Genomic DNA, 21,475 nt, shown 5'->3' with positions numbered 1-21,475 from the left:
CCTCAACCACTTGGCTGCTCCTCCCAACCACCCACTCATCTATGGGGTGGAACTACTGTAGTATAGAACCGTGCCTCAAACTCTAGGTAGTCCAGCAAGATAACATAATTGATTCATTCATTCATTCATTCATTCATTCATTCATTCACTATCCCGTCTTTCTTAATTTTTTTTTATAAATTACTCAAGGTGGCAAACATCCCTAGTACTCCTTCCTCCTCCTATTTCCCCCACAACAATAACCCTGTGAGGTGTGGTGGGCTGAGAGAGAGGGACTGGCCCAAGGTCACCCAGCCGGCTTTCATGCCTAAGGCGGAATTAGAACTCTTTGCCTTAACCACTAGACCAAACTGGCTCTTTTACATGCCAAGTGTGCACCGTCATCTTCTACCCTCTTGTTAGGTATGGTTGAGGTCTTGTTCCTAATGCATACCTAGCACACCTGACTCGCATGAACAAGAGGAGGTCACTTCATACCCAGCAAACTCCCACCTCCAATTCCGCCCCAATATGAAGCTAATGATGCCCCTCCTTCTCTCACAGGGTTAATACTGTGATATTGGGATTGGAGGAGCTCCCCCAAGTTTCTCTGACTCCAGGGGAAGACCCCCAAGGCATTCCCCATCGCTCACCAGGGGGAACTGGACAGTGTGAATCCAGATCAGTTTCTTCAGCCACCGTTCCTTCTGCTTTCAGCAGTGCCAAGGCACAGTCACACTTGGGCCACCTGTGCAAAGCACATATGGTCAGCAAAACTTGCTGGTGGTCTACAGAGATGGATAAATCTTGGTCATTCCCCTCTCATTTCTGGGGGAGCTTTGGACCGAGAAGTCCAGAGTATGAAAATCCCTTGCCTGCCAGGGATTCCTCCCGGAGGACCCCCCCAGAATACGCTGCTGCCCTTGCATTACTCAGGGGAAGAGATCCAATCCGAGCTGGCTCTGGGGCCGCATCTCCATTTCCACAGGGCAAGCAGGCCCGAGCGGCCCTTCATCTCCTGATCACGCAGACCCCAAGGTCCCCCGGAAATCGCTCCCGATCCGGGGAACCTCGCGGCAGCAGACGAAATCAACCCGCCGAAAAGACCTTCGGGGGATTTCTGGCCTCCCTTGTCCGGCCCGGCCTCTCGCTTCCCGCGGACGCAACTGAAGTCGGCGGTAGCAGCGCGGCCGGGACCCGCCCGCCAGCCTCTCGTTGACAAAGGGAGACGCCCCCCGCCAACGGGCTGGAAGGGGGCCCGGCGTCCGGGCAGGCGACGGTGGCCTGGGCTGCCGGCAGCGCGTCGGGGCGCCTCTCCGCCTCCCTCTCCCCGGAGGCGATAACGGGCCGGGATTGGCCAGGGGCCGAGCGCGCCAGGCCAGAGAAGACCAGGTGAGCGCTTTCTCCGACCCGGGGCAGCCGCCGGGAGAGCAGGAAGGACGGGCGGCGAGGGGGCCACCTGGGCGCAGGTCGTGCGGCCGCCGCGGGCCGAAACTCGTAGGGGGCTGGGAGGGGGCGGCTGGCCGCGCCAGGGGTTGCTGCGGATTGCGCGCCTGATTGCTGACCCGCCACCGTCGCGAGGCAGGGAGGGGCGGAGGTGCTGAGGCGCAGCCCGCGGTGGGCGGAGGGGCTGCAGGTCGTGGTGGCCCGCGGACGGGCCTCGGCTCCGCGGGGCCCTTGGCCCTCCGCCGGGGCCTCCGTGGCGCTTAGCCTGGCCGGTCGGGTGGTCCACGAGGGGCCCGCCTGCCCTTCGCGAGAGGGGCGCTCCTGGCCCGCTTCCTCAGGTTGAGGAGGCCTCACCGCGTGCGAACGCGGCCCCGCGAGCCGCGGAGCCTCGCCTCGCCTCGCCGGCTTCGCCAACGATCCGTTGGTGGGGATGCAGCCGCGGCGCGACGAGCAGGGAGCCGGTGGTCTCCGGAGGGCCCTGAACCGCGGGCCCCGTATCCCGGGGCCTGGGCTGGGTTGGCCGGCGATTCTGATTCGGTATCGAAGGCTCCGGTCCCGCGGCTGCCGGGAGGGGATGCCTGTACTGCAGCGCGGGGTCGTCCGGCGGGGGCCTTTCCAGGGGACGCCCCGCGGTCGGCCGGCAGTTCCCGACGGGTCCGCCAAACTTTTGCCTGCCGCGAAAGGAGAGGAGAGGCCGCAGTCCCTCCCGCGCTGGCGGAGACTCGCCTGCCCGGCGCCGGTTCGGCTGGGAGATGGAACTGCCGCGCCGCGGGTCTCGGGGAGCGCTCCTTCCCCTCTGCCTTGCTCCTCGGAAAGACGAGGCCGGCGGAGAGGAGGCTGCTCCCTGCGGCCGGAGGTGAACGGCGGATCGGCGCCCGGGGGCTTCCTCGGGCGGCCAGACCGGGCGGCGGCTGAGGGGTGGGGGGGGGCCGGTCCAGGTGGGCGGGCCGCGCAGAGACCCGTGCGAGGGAGATGCGGCACGCGCCCGGCCGCTTGCCTTAACGGGCACCTGCCCAGGGCCCGGCGTGGAGGCGCCCCTTCTCCCCCTCCCGGCTGGTGGGCGGGGATGTGGGAGGCCGCCCGCCCCTCCTCCCTCGCCGCCGCCCGCCCGCTCGCTCGCCCGCCTGCCCGCCCGCGCGTTCGCTCGCTCGCTCGCTCGCCGGCTGACAGTCGGAGCGGCTGAGCGCGGCGCGAGGCGGGCGGGCGGGCGGGCGGCGCCGAGCGCGGAGCATCCGACGACGGGGGAAGCTGGCGAGGGCCGGCCGGGGACACGGGCAGTGGCAGAGGCAGGGCGCCCGCCCGCCCGCGGCACCGGCCCCCCTGGATGGCATGTGGCTGGTCACTTCTTGCCTCCTGCTGCTCAACTCCTGGACCAGCCCAGGTAGGCGGAGGCGGGGGCGCGCGGGCGGCGGCAGGGCGCCCCGTCGGGGCGGGAACTTCTTCCCGCCGATCAGGAGTTTCTGCGGGAGCTGCTTCCCTGTCCTGGCCGCCCTTCCCTCCGGGAGAGGCTGGAGCAGCTGGCGATCCCTTTGCCCTCCCCGGGTGGCTAGGGGGCCGGGCCGGGGCCGGGCAAGCTCGGGCTTGCGGTTGCAGCTGCTCCCGGGCCGGCGGGTAGCAGGGTCCCTTCTTTGCCCCTCTGGGGATGGTGGCCCCCTGAGCCCCAGTTGGATCATACCCCTTTGTCTTGCTGCTAGCGGTGGGCGCAGGGCGCCCCTTCTGAAGAGGCAAGGTCTGCTGCGGGACCACTCGTCTCCCGGCCTCTGCCAGGCGGCGGCTGAAGGGTGCCTGGCCCGGACTAAGCAGAGAGCTCCTCTGGATCCCAGCTGGCAGTCGCGCGGTTAACTATTCGGAGCCCCTGAAATCATTCAGTAGGAAATTAAAATGAATACCACCCCCACCTCCCTCAGCCCATCTCTGCAGAAACGTTCCTAATTACATGAATGTCGGAGAGACTCTAGCGCAGCATTTCTGCCTGTGCTCCAAGCGTTCGAGGCTTAGAGCGGACGCGTTACTTTTAGAGCTTTGTTCTCGTGCCTCCAGTTCTCAAAGTAGATGGAGAACCATCTTTGAAACCCAGCACATATTCCATACCCCGATGGGCCTTTAAAATCCCAGTTGCTCCTCTGGAAGTGCCTCAATAAATCGAACCCAGCAGTTTGATAGAGATTGGATCTAGATGAGAGGGGACCTTGGGGTGTGGGTGAGAAATGTGATTCTTTCAGATCCTTCAGGTTAGGATCAGAAGCTGGAGCAATGATCTCATGTGTAAAAACTGGGGCCCAACTAATGAAGCTGTTGAAAGGAGAAGGTAATTGGATGTTGCCTTGGATGAAATTACAACCCGATTTAGCGTAATTGATCTGCTCTGCACTGCATAACAGAGCGGGCAGTTGCAGCTTCTGCCATCTGTTTGGCGCAGGAGCCTCCAACCCCACTGTGCAGATGTGGTGGCATTTCGGGGGTGATGGCTTTCCTCTGGTTTCGCAGGTTCTGGCATCAGCTTATTCTCCCCTGCTGAGCCAGTGTCTCTCCCCTTGGTTCAGTCAGAGGTGTAGATAGGAGGGCAAGATACAGAAACAGGGGAGCTCTTTTAAGGAAGAATGCCTTTTTATTCATTCCAGGAGCTTGCCCAGGTGCCTGAAAATGGGTTATTATCATCCCATAACTTTTTAATTGAAGCCAGGGCTTGCCTGTTTTTGCAGAATGCTGCCCAGATCTTTCTCCTTGTCGCTGCCATCCATGCCAGTGTCTGATTTGCCTTCATTTGCATTTTGACTGTGCGAAAGGCAGAGGAAAAAAAGAAGACACAATCTGAGCTCAAACCCCTTTGATTTTTCACAGCCAAACTAATAACTTCATGTGAGATGGAATTATCGTTTTCAGTGCCAGTGGTTTGGAAGGTATCAGGGCTGGTTTAGTTTTTGAGGAGACCAAATTGAACCTTCATTCTGAAAGAGAATCTTGTACAGCCTCATCCCTTTTTGGAAGCCATGATTAAAAAATGAGGACCCCTAACTGCTTCTTTGTTAGAAAGTATTATACTGAAGCAATTCTAGAAAGTGAATAATAATGCGATGGAGGTTAGGTGACATTAAGAAAAGAAATTGAATGTCTTAATGCATGAAAAACCTTTTTGATACTTAATATATTGGCGCATCAAAGCACAGCAGCTTAACCATTTGTGCTGTATGAAAAGGGCTCCTGTAGAAAAGAAAACCCAAATATTTGTTCCAAGAGAACACTGAAGTTTGGGAATATTCCTCATTGGTTTTGAGACCATTTTATCTTCCTGATTATTAAAAAACCTCACTCCCAAATGAGTGAGTGTACAGGTTGCAAGTACAGGTTGGGCTTTTACCGGGCGGAGCTAGGTGCCACTGCTTTTAAGACTGGAGAGGAAATGGAGAAGAGCACCTTGGCTGTTTGGGAGGCACATGTGCCCATCACAGGCTGGAGATGGTCCATGTGGCTTGGCTTGATGGGAACACCTGTCATTTTCTGTCTTCTAATTCAGCTCAGGCAGCCATGGAGTCTCCACTGAAAAGCCTCCCTCCCCCCTCCCTTTCATTGTGCTTTGCTTTGTTTGCCTTGGAAATTAAACATGGGATCCTCGTTAAACTGAGAAAAAACTGGCTTCAAGTTCTGCTGAGCAGTTGCGTGCAGAGCAGGTAACCAGTGGGGGCAGGGACGGTGTCCCCTGCACCTTCCCCACAGCTGCTCCGCATTGATGGCCCTTTTTCAGGGCCCTCCAGAACCATGCAGTGGCTGCACAGGAGCACACCTGTTCTTCTGTCCACCTGGACAAGTTGCCCTTGTCTGGAGGGAGCTGGGCAGAATTTCTGGCTTTCCAATTCATACTGCGGGCATCTCCTGCCCCTGGCAGCTTGGCAAGAGAGGGAGGGGGCGAACCTCCCTGCCTGTTCCTGTCAGCACAGAAGCTCTGGGGGAGAGGAAGAATAGATGTCTTCCTTTCTCTGTTGAGATCCTCCCAACATGGCGGCCCACACGTTCTGCAGTGTGCTGCCAGAAGGTACGAATTCATTCTGTGGTCAAGTGGTGCAGACCAAGCACCTGCACCTCTCCAGCAGCCAGGAGGCAACTGTTCCCAGAGCAGGAGAGGGAGGCTCTTTCCAAATAAGGAATTACATTTTCAAAGGGCTTGTCAATTTTAGTTCCTTGGGAAATCAGAAATAGGCAGAACCATTTATTGTATCTCAGTAGATGTGAAGGAACCTGCCGATTCCAGGGATGGCCTTCTATTTTTGTGGAATGTCTAGTCTCTTCCGCTTACGGCTTTCAGAGGACATGCTTTGTTTTGCGCACACTTTTTGAGGGTTCCTGTGGCCTTGGCAGCTGGACTTCGAGGCACTTCATGCAACAATCCCCTACTGGCTCCCTGGTGGCTTACTCTGTGGCCAAGCCTTATCTTCCAAAGTCCCTGACCGGCATGGTCTCCTGAGTGCCCAGTGGATGTGACATTGCCCTGACGTGAGCAGGGGTAGGGGCCACATGCAGTGGCTGAATTCACTTATCCCATTCTCCCCCCACCCCCCCACCCCACATCTGCTCATAAGTCCCAGAAAGGAAATCCTTGCTCTTAACGGCAGGGGAGGGTGCAGCACAGTCTGCCTCCTTCCCCAAACAATAAGACAGGCCTGGAAAGGGCACTCACAGCCTTTCCTATCAGCAATGGGAAGACAGGTGGGGGGTCACTTGGATTTAGCCTCCCCCACTTGACATGACAGTGTGATGTTCCTTATGAACCACAGCATTTACATGTTCCAGCCCGATGGCTTAGGCCCATGACCCCATGAGTCTGCCTTTGTTCAGGACAGCTCCTCTTGTCATGTTTTGACCAAGGCTATCACCTCTCTGAGAGATGCAGCCCCCTTTTTCCCTGTTGCCTGGGTACATGCCTGCCAGCCATGAGTGGTACCTGGGCAGAGAAAGGCTAGTTGGCAGCCTCTCAAATGCTCTGTAGCCTCCATTGGCTGCTGCCTGTGCTGCCATGCCATGCCATGCCAATCTCCTCTCCATCTGCTGAGTCAGGAACAAACCCTGTCTTGGTGGGAACGGAGGCTTGTCTGTGGGCTGCCTGCTCTCCCACGTGGCTCTCAGATGTCTTTCTCCAAGGCTGAAGATTGTAGGTGGCTAACTTAGGGCAGGTGAAGTAGGGGGACGACACTTAGGCTGGACCAATTGCCCAAGCTCACGAGAAGGCACAGGCATGTGTCTACTTCTACTCTCAGAAGACAGATATTTGCTCTTCTACACTTGCTGTCCAGCATTGCTGCACCAATCCAGCTATGGCCAGCTAAACTGTCTTCATTTGGGAGTGCGGTTCATTGGTTAGTCATAGCATCCTGCTTTCCAAATCTTTGTGCAAGAGCAGCTAACTCACAAATACCACCTCCTCCCTGAAGATAGACTGCCAACTGACAGTTGTACATACATTCTTCCTGCTTTGGCTGTCTTGGGCTAGTCAGTCAGCCTACTTTGAAGGGGAGCAGCCAGGAACCTGCTTTGCAAGGCACAGGTATCACTTGCTCGTTGCAAGAGAAAGTGTTTCCCTTTGAGTCCGGCTATGGGATGTTGGCAGGGTCTCATCCGCAAAGTCAGAGACAGCTGCAAGTTCTGGAGGGCTGAGAAACTCACTGTTGGCTGGGTTTGGAGATATCTCTGATTTACATCTGTAAATGGGGGTGGTTTCCCTAGCTAGGCAGTCTAACTTTGCCAACATTGCAAAAGTCAAGCGAGGAAGACAAGTCAATATTAGAGTGGAATGATGACTGAATGGATCTCTTTTCCTTGAACAAAGCAGAGGTATTAATATTTCAATACCTCTAGGACGCAATATCCTGCAATTTTGGTACATTGCTCACTGAGAACTTGAAAATATGTTTTTTCCAGTGCTGGAAATGCAGAGTGAGTGTCTTTACCTACGTACCACTGTTCTGCTGCCATTCCCCACATTTCTTTCTGTAGGGAGCCCCCTTTCTACATCAGTTTTGAAGGTAGCGTCTAAATTAATGCCTCTGGTATGTAGGTTACATCCACGGCTTGCGACCAGATGCCAGAAGTGATTTCTGCTTTAAAAATATTGCAAGCTATTTCTACATTTTTAATCTCTCTTGCTGATTTGGAGGCCGTCTTATGAAAGATGGAATTAGGATGATGTGCACCATTAAATGGTAAAGAAGATTAGATGGATTTAACTCTATGCTTCTGTCTCATAACTACTACCAATCCAGTAACTTCCATTTTCTAAGAAAAATCCATTCTGCCCGCTTTGACCTGCAGATGCTTTACCAGCAGTTGGAATTTCTTCTCTTCATTTATGAGCTGTTTTGCTGTTTCCCCACTCCTGGGCCGGCACTTCTGCTGGGGACGCTCTGTCAAGGAATGTGTGCGGGAGAGGCTGGGCTGCACAGAGGGGCTCTGCTTCCGGAGAGCCCCTTTGTCTCTTGGAAGGGTGCTAACCGGCTCTGAGGGCTGGGGCTGCCCCATTCCGCAATCTAGACCGAGTGTGTCGGTTTCATTAAGCACTCACTGAAAGACCTGAAAGACCAATGGTTTAAAAAAACAAAAGGAGTTAAAATACTGCGTAGTCTTACATTGCTGAGCAGGGTCACAGTAAGGGTTGCCAAGTGTACATGCTGCTAATGACCTTAGAGAATCATAGGGAATCCTCCTTATTTTGGGTTTGGATCTTCCTCTGTAAAGCTTCCACCCACTGGCGGTTGTCCTGTCCCCAGGTCCCCTGGAGAAGGAATCCACACTCTCGTCCCTCCTTCAAGTATTGGAAGATGGTTGTCAGGTCTCCACATGCCCAGTTCTTTTAACCATTCTTCATAGAACTTAGCCTCTTTGCCTTTTTGTAATTTTTATACTTTGGTTATGAATAATAATCAGTTAAATTACATCTACAAGTGGACAGAGATATTAACAGAGGCTCTCATATAAATGTGGTTTTGTGTTGATAAACATACAGTGTAAAAGCAAGTACTACATACTTTTATATGTATTTATTATTATTATTGAGATGCCATCTGACCCCAGTCAACTCTGGGTGGCTCACAGCATAAAAAAAAGAAGAACGATTTCACAAACCAGATAAAAGCAGACTAACACACAGAGGGCCAAACCAGTCAGCGCAACGGATCACCTATCTGACAAGCGGCTGCAGCCATCCCAGCCCAAAGCCTGGGAGAAGAGCCAGGTCTTCAAGGCCCTCCAGGAGGCCGTGGGGCTACCTGGATCTCAGGGGGAACCTTGTTCCAGAGGGCAGGTCCCACAGCAGAGAAGGTGCACTTCTGGGGCTCTGACAGGTCACTGTTTCATCGAAGGAACCTAGACTGTGCCATCTCTGTTGGATTACACTGGCCAGGCTGACCCCGCAGGAGGTAGCCAGTCCCTCAGATGGCCATGCCTGTGTCATGAAGGGCTTTGTGGATTATAACCAGCACCTTAAACATCACCTGGAAGCAAACCGGCAACCAGTGCAGCTTGTGAAGCAGAGGCGCCGTGTGGGTGTACCGAGGCATGCCTGTGGCTGCCTGCACCACTGCATTCTGGGCCATTTGAAGCTTCTGGGTGGCCTTCAAGGGCAGCCCCATATTTCTATAAACTTTCCATAAATTACCCAAGGTAGCTTCGTAGTGGAGTAAAATGGAGAGTGCAATAAAATCATAAAGGGTCAGACAATATCAAGCTTTGATGAGAAGTCCAGCTTATTCTGTTCTCTCTCACTTGGCCAGAGAATGGCCGAGATTCTCAGGGTGGTTAGTCCTGCATGGTGTTCCGGGTGTCATACTTGCTGGTGCAGTTCTGGACGAGCCGAGTGCAGATGGCCTGAGCCGCCTGGCTGTGTATGGCCTCTCTGGCCAGGAGGAAGGCGTAGAAGGTGGCTAATGGCCGTTCCATTGCTGTTTGTGTGGCAGGCCTGGAACTGCTTTTGGTGGCCTCTCCTGCCCTCCTGTATCCCCCTAGGCAAAGGAGTGAGAAGTGAAGACTGGGCAAAGTGCAGGCGGTCTAAAGGCCGATCGTTGCCTGTTTTGGGATGGAGGACCCAAGTCCTTGCGGGTAAACTTCACTTGAAAGTTGCCTGTTGGTGCCTGTAATGGCCCCAGGAAAGGAGGAAGGGGGCTCGGTGGCAATGGTGGCATTCCCCAAGGGCAGTTGGCTGGTGCTTGCTCCTTTGGAAGGACACTGACCACTTAGAGGGAACTGGCAGGAGTTGGGAAGAAGGCTGGGGTGAGCAGCAGAAGCACCCGTTGGCCTGTGTAAAATAGCCAGTGCTACGGTGCTCCACAAGTTCTTCTCAGGCAGGAGGTTGCCTCTTCCTCCCATTCCCTCTTCAGTTCTTTAAAGCAGATATTTCCTGAAATCCTGGTTATCTGTTCCCAGGACCCTTGATAAGGGCGCACAGTGTGGGTGGTTTCCCCATGGGACAGTTTCTGCTGTTCCGAAACCTACTACCATTTGCTTCAAGGTGCATTAATGATCATGTCTTGGGAAGTAAATGAAAACATTCCAGTTACTAACACCAGCCAAAAAGGCTTTGGTGCAACAGCATTCAAATGGCTGCCATGATGATGAAAAGACAAATATTCTTTCCCATCTTGCTTAGCATTAATGGCCTCATCACTGCTTTGTGATGGGATGTGAATTGCTGTGCCCAATACAGCTTTAATTCCTTTCCTCACATGAGCAGTTGGGATGCATCCTCCCTGGAGGGCCAGCAAAGTACTTGGCTTGGAATATTAATAGAGGAGCTGTTTTGCAGCTCCTCCTGTTCTTCCTCTGCCTCCCTCCTCAAAACTAATGCTAGGGAGATAGGGAGGCAATGGAAAGTCCCTTGCTTGGGGGCTGGTGGAAGAGCTGGGGAGCTGATGCTTCCCTGAACACTTCCTCCCATCTTTGCCTTCCCACCTACTTTTAAACGCAGCTAAACAGAGGGGTAAATCTGAATGGCTTTGGGCCCTCCAGCTGAAAGACAGGCTGCCACTGAACAGCAAATGGGAAGAAGCCTGTAGATGCAAGAGGGTGATGGGGGGGGCATGTCCTCTATACCTGGGGCCTGTATCTAAGCCTTTTAGGGAATGGCTTGGGCCAGCACCAGTGGGGAAAGCTGGGTCCTTCCCTTTTGGAAGTGTGGGAGATTCCTGTTCCCTGCAAGGCACTTTGGAAGTCTTGCAGATTTTGAGAAATGGGGGTGCAGGTAGCATGGGCTGTGGCTGGCTGAATTGTTTTAGACCAGATTAAAACTTCAGAGTTTTATGTAATTTCCTTTGGTTTGGCAGGTAGATTGTGTGTGTTTGGGGGTGGGGGGGTCTTGCCTCCTGGATTGTTGAATTCCTTCTCTTATCTGACCAGCTTCTTGACCCCAACAATATCCATCAGTGATTCTGAAATAACTGTAACTCCCAGGATTTCTTGTCAGTGTGGCTGAAGGTCTGTTGGGGCTGGGAGTTTCAGTCATAGCATGACTGTAGAGGCTGGCCTTGGAGATGGTCTGGGTTGGAGAAAAGCTGACCTGATCCTGAGCTTCAGAAAAAGCTTGTCTTTTTCCCTCAGGTCAAAGTGCTGGTCTGGAGCACTTCAGTGATTATTTGGTGGTCTGTAGGTCCTGGAAATGCTTGGAAAGTACTATCATGCCCCTCATTTCATTGTGTACTTTGGGGCGTAGCTTGTGAGATAAGAGCACAAAAACAGACCTGCTGTTTTTCCCAAACCCTTCTTACTCCAGCACTTTTTTTCCTCCCAGTGGCCAAGCAGATATCTCTGGGGACTCACAAGTAGGAGGTGGAGACCTTCCCCCTCCGACCATTGTTTCCCTGCAACTGGTATCTGGAAGCAAGCCAACCCCAGCTCAGAGATAAGACTGAGTCTTCAAGACTGATAGCCCTCATCTTCCATGAATTTCTTCAATCTTCTGTTGAGCCATCCAAGTTACTTGTCATTGTCCCATCTTCTGGGAATGAATTCCACAGGTTACTGATGTGCTCAACTCCAGAATGACTCTTGGTGATTTACACTTAAAAATCAGTAATCAATCAATCATCTTCCAATCAGATTCACTGAGTGACCACTGATCCTACTGTTTGAGTGTGTGTGTGCGCGCACGCGCACGTGTGCGCGTGCCCACATGCACAAGCCTTCGAGTCAGTGTTAGCTCATGGCGACTGCCTGGACAAGTCCCTGCAGTTTTCTTGGCAAGGATTTTAGAAGTGGTTTGCTACTGCCTGCTTGCTAGGGTTGTGACAGAGTGACTAGCCCAAGGTCACCCAGCTGGCTTTGTTCCTAAGGCTGGACTAGAACTCCCGGTCTCCCGGTTTCTAGCCTGGTGCCTTCACCACTACACTGAACTGGCTGTTGCAAACCAAACTGTTTGGAGGAGGGAAAAAAAGTTCTGATAGTCCACTTTTTCCTAGCTAGGCATAATGTTCCAGGCCTTGGCTGTATTTGCCCCCCTCCCCCACAAGCTTTCTAAGCAAAAGCATCTAATCTCTTTTCATTGGAAGGGTATTTAAGCTCCCGGATCATTTGGGTTGCCCTTTTCTGCACTTCTCCCAACCTGCTTCTCTCCTTCTTCCAAGGGCTCATGGTTCGCAGGCTGAAGGCAGTGTTGAGCAGAGAGGCACAAGTAGGGCTTGGCTGGTTCAGGTGTCCTTGTTCTCTGTTCTTTTGGAACTGCCATTCACTTTCTTTCTCTTTCCCCCATAGTGCACACAGAAGATGCGGGTACCAGCCTCTATTTTGTGAACGACTCCATTCAACAGGTGACCTTCTCCAGCTCTGTGGGAGTGGTCATCCCTTGTCCAGCAGCAGGGTCTCCCAGTGCCACCCTTCGCTGGTATCTTGCTACTGGGGATGACATCTATGATGTCCCACACATCCGCCATGTCCATGCCAATGGGACTCTTCAACTCTACCCCTTCTCGCCATCTGCCTTCAATAGCTTTATCCACGACAATGTTTACTTCTGCACTGCAGAGAACTCCATGGGCAAAATCAGGAGCCCAAACATCCGGGTCAAAGCAGGTATTGGCTGGCTGATGGGGGGCAGATCTTCTTGAGTGGTAGGGGAGGTTGGTCCTAGATAGCCGAAGATGTGTTTAGTCCCAGAGAATGACATTTCCTAGAGGAGGGAGAATATTCTGGGTTGCAAAACTCCTGGTCTTCACTAGCCATGGGGGAGACCTGGGTGGCATTTGGGTCCTGGGCACATTCCTTTGTGAGCTGCAGGCTAAGCAGTTGGAAGGCTAATTAAGCAGAGGGAAGTGAGGAGCATGTGGGAGAGCATTTTTGGTCAATGATCAACCAAGTGGGTGGACAGGGAGCCCCACTGGTTCCATTAGGTAAACTATTAAACACTGGTTGCCAAAGTGCACACACCACTGTGGTATCCATGCTTCTTCCTTCCTTGCCTTGCAGGGTGGGACAGGACATTAAAGATCAAGAAGTGAATTATTTACTTGAATTACAGTACTGGTTATAAAAATGTTTGTATATGTGCACATGATTTTATTTTTATTTTGAGGGCTTCATGCCTTAGAATTCTTAACAGGCAGCCTTTATCCTTCTTCCTTGGTGTCCTATTCTCCTGGACATAGGAAGAAGGGGGAAGATGGCACTTTTTAAATAGACTTGCAGTAGATCCTCATTTCTTGCCCCCTCCTGGTTGGGAAATTAGCGCAATTTTTTTGCATACGAGGCTGGCCGAATAAATGCATTGTAGCACCCAGCTAAATCTTTGGAACACCATGACTAGATCCTTGGTCTTTCTTGGGTGGTGTCAGCAATGAAATGTTGTGAGATGTCAAATGTTGTTCTGGATTCTCACTAGCATTGCAGTGGGATCCCACTCTTGGAAAACAAGATGTTGTTTGCATCCTGAAACACATTTTTCTGTGGCTGCTTTAGGAGAGGTGCCTGGAAAGAGGTGCCCAGTCTTGCCCATTGGACAATGGGGGTTGCCTTGCTCTTATGATGTATCTGGGACCTGCATCTGCTGGCTCATTGCGTTGGAGGCTCAGCAGGGGTCAGACCTGTGGGAATCCCCCTAGGTGTTAGAGTCCAAAACTACAGTACATTTCTTCATTTTTTCAGTTGTTGGGGCCCAGCACAGAAAGGAGCAGGATCAAGTGCAAAGAAACATCAGGGCTATCTGGGGAAGCTGAGGCGCAGCTTCTGTCTTGGGAGTGAGATTTACTGAAGGCCCCTTTGAAGCCCCTGGAAACATCTAGGACATCTAATCATGCTGAAGAGAAGTTTGTTCAGACCAAAGAGGAGAGGGAGCAAGCTAGAAGATTGGTCAGCCCTGGTGAAGAGGAGAGAGAGGCACCTCTGCCCAAAGGCCAAACCCTTGGTAGGAGTGGGGCAGGCAGGTGACCCAGTTGAGGCTGAGTCAGTGCTATGACTGTCTGGATGGGAACTGTCTGGCTTCAGTTTGGACTGTTGGTTGCTGCACCTCCAAAGACACATTGTGGAACCAGAAGAAAGTGCAGAACCTTTTGATTGGTGACTGGAACAACTTTCCTGGAGGAAGGGTTCCAATGTTTGGGGCTTTGTAAATTAGAAAAATAAGTGGGGGAATGTGGACATGGTACAATATGCTTCGAAACAAAGGATTAAGCATTTTCCTCCTCATCTCATTAAATTTGAACCCAGTGGAGTTGTCCGAGATAAATGGATGGAAGAGGTTGAAAGCAATCAAAAGAAAGTGTTTCACACTGTGTATTTTAAACTGAAACTTGCTGCCTTTAGACAGATTCCTGGAGGACAATACAACAGTCAGTGGAAAGTGGCAGGATAATTGTTTCAGCTCCTTTCAGGATAAAGGCTATGCTTGCCTGAATTCTTAGCTGACAGGACCAGCAACAGCAGGTGTGTATGCGTGAGAGTGGGCTTGGTCCTCGTGTCCTGCTTGTGGACTTCTCAGGGTAGACCTGGCTTGGAGCAGCCAGTCTCCACCAAGGGATTCAGCTCTTTCTCCTTCCCAGAAAGAGCAGTAGGAGAACGTTCCTAGAAAGGGAAGATATACTATATTGGTGACTGCAGTTGATGATGGATAGAAGGCAGAAGAGCAGGATCAGCTCTGCTCAAATAGAGTTGCCTATGAGATGGAACAAGTCAGAATCATGGTTAGGTAAAGGGGCCATATGAAGAGAAATGTTTTAAGATTTTTGTTTTGCTTCATGATGTGTTCAGTTTGACTATAAGAACGTTTTTCATATGATAATCATTCTTGGTGCATAAAAGCAATATTTGAAGCATGTTAAGCCCTATAACTCCTGCTAGGTCTAACTTTCAGAGTTTTGTTCCAAGCATCAAATATCCAATTTAGCAGGAAAACTAAAACAGGAGGTGTTGCTTGACCCATAAAGGATTGTACTGTTCAACATGGAGGACACCTGGTAGTACCAGGTTGTGAGAAGGGCAAGGAGCAAAGGGCAGCCAAGAGGGAAGCAATAGAGGTGTGAGTCAAAAAGTGTAAGCTCACCTCACTATAGGCCTTTTGGCCAATACTGGCCACCTCTGAATATAAGTCTGGATGGTCATCAATCAGAGAAGCTCTGGTGGATCTTTCATTGAGGAGAGGACTTGAGGAGACTGTCTCTAAGATACCTTCTAGCTCTTTAGTTCTGTGATGCTAGGAAGTTCTGGAAGTTTTCAAATATAGCATCTTCTTTGCTGCTTTGTCAGGTGCCCAGGTCCCTGCAGTTCTAAAGGTCTTTTGGGGTTGGAACCAAAGGGCACCCTCTGTGCTTGTGCTCCTGTGAACTTCTGGGCTGAGCTACCGAGGGGGGCATAGTGGGGTTTCCTGGGAGAAGTTAACATCAGCAGTGGAATGCTATCCTCAGAGAGGCTTATTGGGTACCTGTCTTGGTGCCACTTCGGTCCCCAGCAAAGGCTTATTTCTTTACTCTGCTTTTTCATTTTGTGCTGGTTTTTAATATGCTTCCTACTGATTTGATTTATTGTGGATATTTATTTTTTAAAATCCCAGTTAAAAGCCATCCAGAGCAATCAGTTGCACTGAAGGCAAATCAGTAACCTGCAGATGTTCTTCAGTCAGCCTTCAGCTTATGATGGGACATGCATTTTCTGCTCTCCCATCTTTGCCTTCTGCTGTGTTTCTCTTCTGTGTTGGACCAGGATGAGGTTTTTGAAGCTGGAAAATCAGTGGACAAGGGTAAAAGGCACACAGAAGATGCAGTCTTATCCCAGCTTATGAAGCCATGGTTTGGGGCATTCTTGGGTGTACACCCTGCAGGATGGAGAGATGTGGGAAGGTGTGAAAGTAATTTTGTGTGAAGTACACAAGTTGCTAATCTGTCTGCTCACCCTCCTATTGTTTTTCTTTCCAGTGTTCAGGGAACCTTACACAGTTCGAGTGGAGGATCAGAGATCAATGCGTGGAAACGTGGCTGTTTTTAAGTGCCTCATTCCTTCTTCAGTGCAAGAATATGTCAATGTTGTGTCATGGGAGAAAGATACAGTTTCTATCATCTCTGGTAAGAGGGATGGGGGGGGAAGTGTTCCCCCTTCTCCTATTGTGTGCTATTTCTCGGGGCCTCCTGAGGGTCTGCTTTTGGATGTATCTCCAATAGTCACTGGTCAAAGAGTACAGGCTGATCAGGCTGATCACAATCAGGGACGCTGGGAAGTCTTTCACCATTCTCCCAGTATCTTTGACTCAGCATGTTAACACAAATTTAGATTGCTGTAGCATTATTCAGCTCAGACTTATTTTGTTGTATCACCCTGTGTAGACTTGTGGTAGGACAACTGGCCATGTATGCCCAATGAGTTTTTAATTTATCTTTCAAATTTTTCACCTATACAGTATATTTTAATGTTTTTTCTTTTAAGTTACCTGTGTGATAATATGACTGCGCATATCACCCTTATAAGCTTCCCATTCAGAGATTGAGGAAATAGCCATTCCTGCATTAATTTTAAAGGAGGAAGATTGAAGCTGATTTTTTGTTCACATCAAGAGATAAGGGGATTGTGATGAAATAATGGTTGCAGTCATGAAGTAGGTGTCCACCTATCCAGTAGGAGCTACAGGAAGTCCTCCGTTAACGATGGTAATCGGGATTGGAATTTCTGTTGCTAAGCGATTCAGTCGTAAAGTGCAATGTCACATGACCACGCCGCTTAGCAATGGCAGTTCTGGCACTTCCGGTTGCCATTGTTAAGCGAATCCTGCGCTGTTGTTAAGCACGACGTCATGTGGTCACCATTTGCAACCTCCTTCTGGCTTCCCCATTGACTTTGCTTGATTAACACATCATATGAGTCTGGGATGCTGCAATGTTGTAATTGCAAGCTGGTCACATGTGACTGCAGGGATACTGTGATGGCCAAAAGTTTGAGGACTGGTTGTAAGTACCACTTGTTCAGTGCTGTCGTAACTTCGAATGGTCGCTGAAAGAATGGTCGTTAAGCAAGGATCACCTGTATACAGAATCAAAGTTTGTGCTCAACTTGGAAATACATTGAAATTGAATCCGCCGTAGATGACTGATGGATGGCTTCCTTTGAACTTACAGTGAAATACTGTACTTGAATGAATCTGAGGGCAAAATTTTACAGGGCCCTGCTGGTGGATCCTCCAAGGCTGTCCAAGAGAAGATTTAATGGGCCTCAGTTTTGCAGAGACCATCAGAGTTTGAATAGTCCTGGAAAAGGAGGAAAGGAATGTGTCTCACCCCTCTATTTGACCTTTCCAGTGTACGATCTGCATTATTAAAAGAAAGGGGAAACTGTTTTTATAAATAGCTCATTGATTTGTGAGTTGTGCTTGCCTGGAGCGGTTTCTGCTTGATCTGTAGGATAAACATTGTCCTTTTTTGGGAAATTTTGAGTAGATCCTACTGCTCTTGTGATCCCGGAGTCCTGATTTTAGAAGCTGGTGGCTTGGGGTGAGCCTGAAGGCGTGGGTGAAGTGGATGGAATGTACTCAGCTGTTGAGGCACCTCAGAAATCTGGAGTCTCTACCCAAGGCATCTTCCTGTATAAACTAGTGGTGAAATCCCAGCTCCAAGTTGGTGGGTGGTGAGTGGGAGGGGATTGTCCAAGTCCTTCTTGGCCATGCTGCTGCTGCTGCTGCTAGAGGTTTGTTTTTTCATGTGTGTGTGGAGATCTGCCTTCCTGATCTCCACCTTTTTTGCAAAAAAGCTGCAAAGCTGACTGCTTTGTGGCAGAGACCTTGAGCAAAATGCTTGTGCTGTATATTGGGGGTGAGCTGCAGAGGGAAACAGTTTCTGCATTAGGGCCTCTTGTGGTATCTGGCAAGCTGTTTGGGCTGTTGGTGGAACATAATTCTGTCAATCATGATTCATGTTCAAGGATCAAGTGGAACTTGGGAAGGGCACATGAAGTATGTGCATTCATTCTCCAAGGATGGGTCTGGAGTGCAGTGGTTAAACTATATCTTGGCCTGACTTTGCACGATGGCTCTGAGGGCCTCATCAGATGGCTGGGTTTCTTGGTTCCCCAAGTTTCCTTGGGTCATATTTGGGTCTTCCTGAATGAACAGGCAGAGGGAAATGTGGATATTCATGGTATTCATGTAGAGCTTAGAATAAAGCCAGTCAAGACTGATTCTGTTTGGATGTGATCTGGTTTGCATGGAAGAAGGACTCTTTGTCTTTCTAGGATCTGCTTTAATGAGATGGTTGCTGTGTATCAAACATATGGGTGATACACCTGCACACTAACTCATTTGAACTGTTAGAGATTTTCTAATTTTCTTAGAGGTGAGGATCTTTTCGGGCTTTTCATATTGGATTGTTCTTCTCATTATCTGTATCACCTCTTGCCATTTATTAATATATAATATATATTATATAATAATATATAATAAGGATTACCTGAGAGACTCTGTGAGCTTGGTTGTTGTGTGTTCAATGTCCTGTTTTTGTTCACTTTTGTAGGACAAGAACTTACAGCAGCAAAGACATCTTTTCAACAGTGCTTTAAGGGTGAAATGCCTTTCAAAAGTAGTGGCTCCTTGTGATGTCTATTCTTCAAGGAAGGCCATTATTATGGATATTGGCTCATATTACCAGCACTTTATGAAATAAGCCTGTTGGAATAGTTCATCCAATCTTAAGGTCTTGTTGTGGGGAAGAACTGTAGGCTGCAAGTCCATTGCCTTTGACATTAGGTTTGGAAACAGTTCTGGTTATCAAGAAATCAGCTAGGGACATCTTGTCTTCAAGATGTGGAGAGTCTTGGTATCAAGATTCCTTTCCCAAATACCACTTTTTTCTATCCTTGTGACTAGTATTGGTTCTCTCACTGGGATCTTCCTCCTCTTCCTCCATGCTGTTATTGTGATTATTATGCTACAAGGGATCCTTATTCCCTAGTGCCTTAATACTACCAGTCTTTTCCACATTGGTTTGCACTTCAAGATAAAAGTTCAAGTTTGGGTTTCTATTTTTTCAGAGGAACCAGAGGACTTGATTGATCTTTTTGTGAGTTACAGATTCACATTTAATTTCTGTTCTTTTTAGCATCAGTGGTGCCTTTGGTGGCTCCAGCTTTCTCTAATAACATCTATTGATTTGCTGCATAAGCAGAACACTTCAGAACCTTCTCTGAAATCTCATGGTATTCTTTGTTGGAATCCAGGGACCATAAGTTGGTTTTGAAGGGTAGTGTTTCTAACCAGCAATCCCTTTCTTCTCCAGACTGGCTGGTAGGTGGTCAAAGAGGCCTTCCTCCATCTGAGAAAAACTGCTTGGTTCTGAGCAGATTATGTGGATAATCCATTGTTTGTGTTGATATCTTAAAGTGGTTTGATACCTCTGGTAATATCTCTGTGCACAAGTTTGTTCAAATTGGAAAAGAATGTATGGCAGAAGTGGCTACTATGCCCCTGACTTCTAGGTGACTTGAGAATTCTTGTAATGTCAAACTGAAAATGTTCATTTCTTCTTTCATTCACCCATCTCCCAGGTGTGTGTGTGTGTGTGTCTCTCTCTCTCTCTCATATTTTTGTCACCGCCCATCTCCCCCACACAGGCAGCTTTAGTCCTTGAGGCAGCCTAACATCACTTTTGGATATTTGGCAATACCCAGTGTCAATTGGCAAGGGAGACGGGGAAACTCAGCTTGACAGGATAGTGATAATATCCAACTATAGCGCTTTCCTATTGTATTGTTAACTACCCAGTGGTACAAGCCATTTTAAGCAATTTCTTTGGGAAAGGTGTCCTCTCAGAGGGGGAAAAAAGAGTTGGCTAATAATTTCTTTTCTGAGGCTTGTCATCTTGCCAGATAACAGAGCATGGCTGCCAAACATGTGGCTGATTTAGTACCATAGCACCAGAAGGTCCAGTTTCTCTGAAGCATTGCACTTGTTTCAGGTCTGAAGCCTATTATTGGAGATTCACATCCATGACCTTCCTCTCAAAGTAGAGAGTCTTTTGAATCAGAGTACTGAGGACACTGGTCCAGAAGATGAATGGTGTTTCATCCTAACCCTTGGTTTCATGCTCTTAGTACTGACTATGGTAACTGGGAGTGGGTTGTTTCCATTGGTCTCATGTGCTGCTTGCAATGTTAGAAAAGGAAATGATGAGCTTTCTGTCTTGCTGTTATCATACCACATCACATTTCCATACCATTTCTTATGGGAAATTTTAGCAAGTCCTCTAGTGGATGCACCTTCAATTCACCTGTACCTTTTTGCTGTCCCATCTCTGAAATAGGCTTGCCGGGAAGCAATTACTGTTGGCTTATGGATTTTAAGTGTTGGGTATGCCATTTGATAGATTTCACCAAGAAAAACGGAGGGGGTTACATCGGATGGTTAACCCGCAACACTTTAGCAAGCTTATCTGGGTACCAAAGTGTCTTATTGTTGCTCTTCAGAAGATTGTACCACTGGAAAAGGAGACTTTAACATCATGGTCTGGACTTGACATCATTATTGCCTGAGATTTATGGTGACACACCTTTTCAGCCTTTGAATTGCCCATAGGTTTTTATGAAGTGTATGTATGGTGCTGTGGTCCCCATCTTGGCTCTGTAGGATTCAGGTGTTCCATACCAAGTGGCTTCTGGCCACCACCTTGTGTATCCTATTGCAGAAGCAAATCACCTCATTTAAGAATTGGTGTGGTCTGCTTTCCTAGCATAAAGGTCCTTTTTCTTTCCAGGATCTGTGTTAATGAGGTTCAGGGGCTAGAACTTTTGCTACCCCTTGCGGCTTTCCTTTGTTCCTGACCACCATGTTCCTTTAAGTGCCATTTATTTTATTTTATTTTATTTTTCAAATTTCTATCACTGCCCATCTCCCCCAAAAGGGGACTCTGGGCAGTTTACAATAAAATCAGAATTAAAACATATAAATTACAATAGACCAATAAATAAAGATAAAATAAATATAAAATCTAAGCGGTGAAGGTCTTATTTGTTGGGGAGAGATCTATGGTACTAGCCACCCCCAAGAACTGGTGCCCCCTTCACCCCAAGCGAGGCAGCAGAACCAGGTCTTCAACTCCTTCCAGAAGGCCGGGAGCAAAGGGGCCTGCCTCACCTCCGGGGGCGGAAAGTTACAGAGGGTGGGGGCCACTGCAGAGAAGGCTTGCCTCCTGGACCCTGCCAGGTAGAATTCCCTTACCAGCAGGGTTTGTAGCATGCCCTCTCTCCATGACTGGGTGGGACGGGTCGATGTTAAGGGGATGAGGTGGTCCCTCAGGTAACCTGGTCCCATGCCATATAGGGCTGTAAAGGTCATAACCAACACCTTGAATTTGTTAGCAGATTGCTAGGAAAGCCTTTGGCCCAGGAGAGATCAGAAAAGTCACACACCAGGCATTTCTATAAAAATAATTTTATTTACAGAAAGCAAACATATTTACAGGCTCTCAGTGAGAGCTGCTTAACTCTCTACATGCCTACACAGAAGGGAAACAGAAACTAAAACAAGTCCAGGCAAGTTGTTCCCCCCAGGTGCAAAAATTAACAACTGAAAAGGGGACAATTAAATTCAACCTCTTCACCCCGCCAAAATGATTAGTTA

At 49.5% G+C, this 21,475-nt stretch overlaps 1 protein-coding gene across 1 annotated transcript in view; it reads left to right on the top strand.

Annotated features, from left to right (window-relative positions):
* The first annotated feature begins 2,636 nt into the window (after window positions 1-2,636).
* DSCAML1 (DS cell adhesion molecule like 1) overlaps window positions 2,637-21,475 on the top strand; it is a 136,005-nt gene continuing 117,166 nt past the window's right edge. The window contains exons 1-3 of the mRNA XM_063311025.1: window positions 2,637-2,806; window positions 12,160-12,468; window positions 15,798-15,944. Coding sequence (XP_063167095.1) covers window positions 2,755-2,806; window positions 12,160-12,468; window positions 15,798-15,944 — 508 coding nt within the window. The 5' untranslated portion in view covers window positions 2,637-2,754. The remainder of the gene's footprint in view (window positions 2,807-12,159; window positions 12,469-15,797; window positions 15,945-21,475) is intronic.

This window comes from Candoia aspera, chromosome 9, assembly GCF_035149785.1.
Source record: "Candoia aspera isolate rCanAsp1 chromosome 9, rCanAsp1.hap2, whole genome shotgun sequence".
Lineage (NCBI taxonomy): Eukaryota > Metazoa > Chordata > Lepidosauria > Squamata > Boidae > Candoia > Candoia aspera.
Note: the sequence above shows the minus strand (reverse complement) of the source record. Positions and strands in the feature narration are given on the sequence as shown.